Raw genomic sequence first — 4,749 nt, 5'->3', positions numbered from 1 at the left:
TTTCAACTAATCACTCCAAAATTCAAGTAGAATTTCAGTAGCTCAGTATAATTTGTTCTTTCTTTTTTTTTTTCAAGAAGCTTTGCAATAATTCTGGACCTGATGCATGTGTGCATGTGCATGTGTGGTTGAATGCAGTTCAAGGCAGTGTGTGTCTGTGTGTGTGAGTGCATCGCTACTCTGTGTAGTGTTCTCTGCCCCACTCTGACTCTCCTCTTTCCTCCTGGTCGTGTGCTCGCTGCCGTCTCTGTGGGCCACGCTGACGTCCATTCCTCTCTCCCAGCTCATGCTCTCGCTCCCCACGATGACGATGATGACGGTGATGATGATGGTTATGCTGAAGGCTCCGCCCCTCCTCTTCTTCCTCTTCCTCTTCCTTCTCCTCTTCCTCCTCCTCCTCCTCACCGGGGTGGTGTGTGTATGGGTGCGGTCGGGCGACACCGGGCTCCACATGCGTGGAGTCTCTGCTCTCCAGAGTCTCCTGTCTGGAGAGCAGGCGATCTGTCCGACTGTGCCGGTTGTGGTGGTGGTGGTGGTGGTGGTTGTGATGTTCGGTCCGTGTGGATGAAGAACGATGGTGCACGTGTGGTGCCCTCCGCTCGCTGTGCCTCTGGTCCTCACATGCCTCCGCTCCTTCCTCATCAACATCATCATCCTCAACGTAGTCCAGGCTCTCCTGCTTTTGCAGTCTATGACGATGGTGGTGGTGATGGTGGTCTGGAGACACTTTTCTCTCACTTAGCACTAGCTCAGGTGACTGACTGCCCTGCAATGGTGCACATGCACGCACACCAATGTATTAGTGTTTGAAACACAACAGATTATAGACTAAGCATGCTCCTAAATATGTCTACCTGTTTATCTACTTATCTACTATCTATCTACATCTTTTTATTTATTTTTATTTTTCGAAAAAAGACTTGGAAAAAAGTCTTGGTTCCTCTCAAGGTTTCTCAAGAAGTTTTTCCTTGCCACTGTCGCACTTGGCTTGCTCTCTGGGGGCTAGGACTCGGCACTTGTAAAGCTGCTTTGTGACAACAACTGTTGTAAAAAGCGCTATATAAATAAAATTTGATTGATTGATTGATTGATTATCTGCTATACCTGCATACCTTTCTGTCACATCCATAAAATATTTCAAACGAAGACAAACATACACAACACACTAATTTTCACTTAAAATATGTGATCACTGCAAACCACTGCAAAGCAGATATCAAATCAAAGAAAACATCTCTCACACTCAGTATGAATCTCCTCAGTGCAAATAATCTGTATAATTAGACTTCCTTTAACAGAAATTTAAAACAGAAAATTCATTCTGTATTTGCTGGTCATTGTAGCATCAATCTTAATAAAAATCTTAACGAAAGTTCTCTGAGTGTAAGGGAAACTGACACACACACTCTTGCAGACACCATTGCACACACTCACCATGACAGAATGGCCTCTAAGGCTGAACAAGAGCCATGGCAGTCAATAAAGAGATTATTAAAATCACCATAACACACATACATACACATACACATACACACACACACACACACACACTCACACACGCTCAGGCAAGTGCATACACAGGTACACACACTCACAGATAAATATATAGATAAGCACAAACTGACTGTATTAGTAGAACTTTTCATACACAAATAGTGCCCAGTGCTGTAAACAATGATACATCTATGTCAAACTTTGTTTACAGTAATGAGGTTAACATGATTGCAAATGATCGATCAAGCTAGCGTCAAGAAATTCCATAGTGATTTTATAAATGCCTATTATACAGGATACCATGACCATATGGTCTTTGCTCCTCAAATTCCTAACTTTCGAGAAACTCAGCCCAGCTATAGCTTTGCCAGCTCTTTCTTTTCTCTTCTGTCCTCTCCATCTTATCCCTCATTCCATCTTACTTCTTTCACTTTCTCTCCGACTGAGGTCTCTGGACTGTCTTACTCCTAATTTACTTTCTCAGTCCCTTCCTCCAAGTCTGCCTTCTTTTAAAAAGTGCACTCTTGAGTTAAACGCCTCTCCTCGCCTGTGCTGGCAGAGGGCGGAGTTAAACGCCTCTCCTCCCCTGAACTGGCAGAGGGCGGGGCTTAGCAGGCACATGCTGCTTCATGTTGGACCGTTTTACGGGCCTGGTTGACAGGGCAGTGCCACTGAAGAGAGGGCTCACCGGCGTGCAGCTGGGCGGGTGAGTGGCCTGCCAGTAGGCCTCCAGATAGTCGGCTATGTGATCGCAGGCATCCTCCAACTGGTTCTCATCCAAGATGATATCAAAGAGGTCCTGGAGAGGGAGGGTGAGAGGAAAAGAGAGAGAAGAAGAGAGCATATAAGGAGGGACAAACATGCAATAAAAGAACAATGGGATGAGAGCAGGAAAGAAGGAAAAAACAAAGGAGAGAAAGTTGAGAGCTATAAAAAGGAAAGACATAACAGGAAGTGTAACAGTAAAAAGGGTAAATGAGGCAGCAACCTCATGTGATTTTATCAGGCTCACAGCTCAGATTACTCAGTGGACTAGTCAAAGAGCACATAAAGTTACTTGGAGAAGTAGTGGCTCTTTTTGGGTTATGAAACTATGAATTTGTGTCAGAAACAAGGTGACCCATTTAGTATTTTTTTATATTTGAAATTTTTAATCAAACAGATTATTTGCAAAGTTCTCAGGGGCTTTGCATTAAGAATTTAGACAACTCCCCATCACCAACACACACACACACACACACACACACACACACACACACACACACACACACACACACACACACACACACACACACACACACACACACACACACACACACACACACACACACACACACAGTTCTTCAGGCCAAGAATTATGCACAGTGAGGCAATGATTGTGAGGCAATGACACTTAACCGCTAATCTATGGCTAGTTAAGGTTACGATGCTATTAGGCTACAAACACAGCCAAAGCATTCCTAAACGAATGAAGTCACTCTGGCTGTCATTCCCTTGCTGAATAAATCAATCATCTTTGAACACTTAGCATCTACTTCAAGTGTTTTCCATGTTTTATCCTTACCCTCTCTGCACCACCTTTCCTCTTCTTATTCAAATCTAAGCTGCAATAAGCACAAACTCGCCAGCTTTATTGTATGCACATGATCAGATAATGAGAGTTCTTCTTTCATGGCTCACAGCAGAAAGATCCGAATCGTGAGACCGGACCGCAGAGACACTGCAACGCTGTGTGTTCACAAGGTGCAATGTGCTATTTAGTTCGTCATATGCTAGATTTGGCCTGGCTGTCCTGACTTCTGGGAAGTCTCACAGTCCTCCCCATGGCCAGTCTCGGCCTGCACACACTCACTCCGGTGCACTGGGTCAGTTTTTCTGCTGCCACCATCTGCACTCCAAGGTGTTTGGCTTGAGACTTCCCTCTAGACTTGATCAATCTTGTCAGCACCTGAAAACAGACACACACAGGTATAGCTGCTATGGCAATCACCAAAATGAAGTCAGCTGAACTAAAATAAAAGGAGTGAGAGTGATAAAGAGAAATGAGGTAATATTGTCTTTTCTCCATTTTCACTTTCTTATGAAACTGACATCATAAGAATGATCTAACTATGCACTGTCAAAGTTATACATTAAACAGCAAAACAAAATGATCTAACGCAGGCCAACGCACTGACAGAGAAGTGAGTGAGTGAGAGAGAGAAGAACGAAATAAAGTTTTGTGTCTACGTACCTTTGCTGAAGAGACCTTGACATAAACAAGGATTGGAGCAAGTGAGGTCTTGTTCAGCTGCGTTGGATGGTTTATGGTGTCAGCATCCAGAACTACCAGCTGCAGAGGCCGTGCCAGCTCAAAGATCCTCTCAATCTCATTCTGAACCTCAACTAATACACACACACAGAAGGGTGAAGAGTGGACGAACACGGTGTACAGCGCCGCAGTCAGTCCTGTCATTCAGGCTACTTAACGTTTCTTAGGCAATTAATATCTTGGGGGATTTTCCTGTCACTGTTGTAATTCTTAGTAGCCCAGAACTCTGTACAGGTGCTGTGCCTATTCAATGATTATATGTCAGTTATGCAAATTAAACAGTGCTGAACTGAATTGGAATTGACATATTTCAGGTTTTTAAGTAAGCTTGCACGGGGCTGGGGGTGGGGGTGTTGAATGGTGATTGTAAAAGAGATTACTCAGAGTGCAATCACAAGGTCAGCCTGTAAGAATGTCTTTGATCTTAATCAAGCCAAACTAACAATCATAACAAGCTTCCTGGTCTCCCTGTCTGTCGTTCTCACACACTCTCTAAGGCCCTGGAACTGCCCCATGACTCTGATCTTAAACCCTTGAACACTTGAACTGATCTTACTACTCTTGAACCCTTGAACTGATCTTACTACTCTTGAACCCTTGAACCTATCTTAAACCCCAACTTTCATGTCTTGTTTTACAATATTAAGAAATAGTGATTATCTCCTAATTAAATGCACCCTAACAAAATTGAAAGGAAAACAAACCAAAAAGCCTCAAGACAAAAGCACTCACTTATGCTGGCGCTGGAGCGTTCAATGATGGCATGTTTACTGGGGTTATTGAGAACCGAGCGCTTGGCCAGAGAAATGTCCGCCATCACCCGCGTGATTGTTATCCTGGGTTGAGGAGAGAGAGAAAACCCAAATGAGCACATGAAGAAAGCTACTTTTCATAAGATATTCAACAAGAGGAAAAAAAAGCATGTCAGCAACAAAATGAATGCA

General features: G+C 43.6%; 1 protein-coding gene across 6 annotated transcripts in view; it reads right to left on the bottom strand.

Annotated features, from left to right (window-relative positions):
* Window positions 1-4,749, bottom strand: part of LOC143474905 (voltage-dependent L-type calcium channel subunit beta-1-like) — an 87,360-nt gene continuing 82,611 nt past the window's right edge. For all 6 annotated transcript variants that reach the window (XM_076972567.1, XM_076972568.1, XM_076972571.1 and 3 more), the window contains 5 exons: window positions 4,538-4,641; window positions 3,728-3,879; window positions 3,347-3,442; window positions 2,183-2,293; window positions 1-766 (listed from right to left, as the gene is read on the bottom strand). In XM_076972567.1, coding sequence (XP_076828682.1) covers window positions 176-766; window positions 2,183-2,293; window positions 3,347-3,442; window positions 3,728-3,879; window positions 4,538-4,641 — 1,054 coding nt within the window. In that variant the 3' untranslated portion in view covers window positions 1-175. The remainder of the gene's footprint in view (window positions 767-2,182; window positions 2,294-3,346; window positions 3,443-3,727; window positions 3,880-4,537; window positions 4,642-4,749) is intronic.

This window comes from Brachyhypopomus gauderio, chromosome 14 (genome assembly GCF_052324685.1).
Source record: "Brachyhypopomus gauderio isolate BG-103 chromosome 14, BGAUD_0.2, whole genome shotgun sequence".
In the NCBI taxonomy this organism is placed as follows: domain Eukaryota; kingdom Metazoa; phylum Chordata; class Actinopteri; order Gymnotiformes; family Hypopomidae; genus Brachyhypopomus; species Brachyhypopomus gauderio.
The sequence above is the reverse complement of the archived record's forward strand: the minus strand, read 5'-3'. Positions and strand labels throughout refer to the sequence as shown.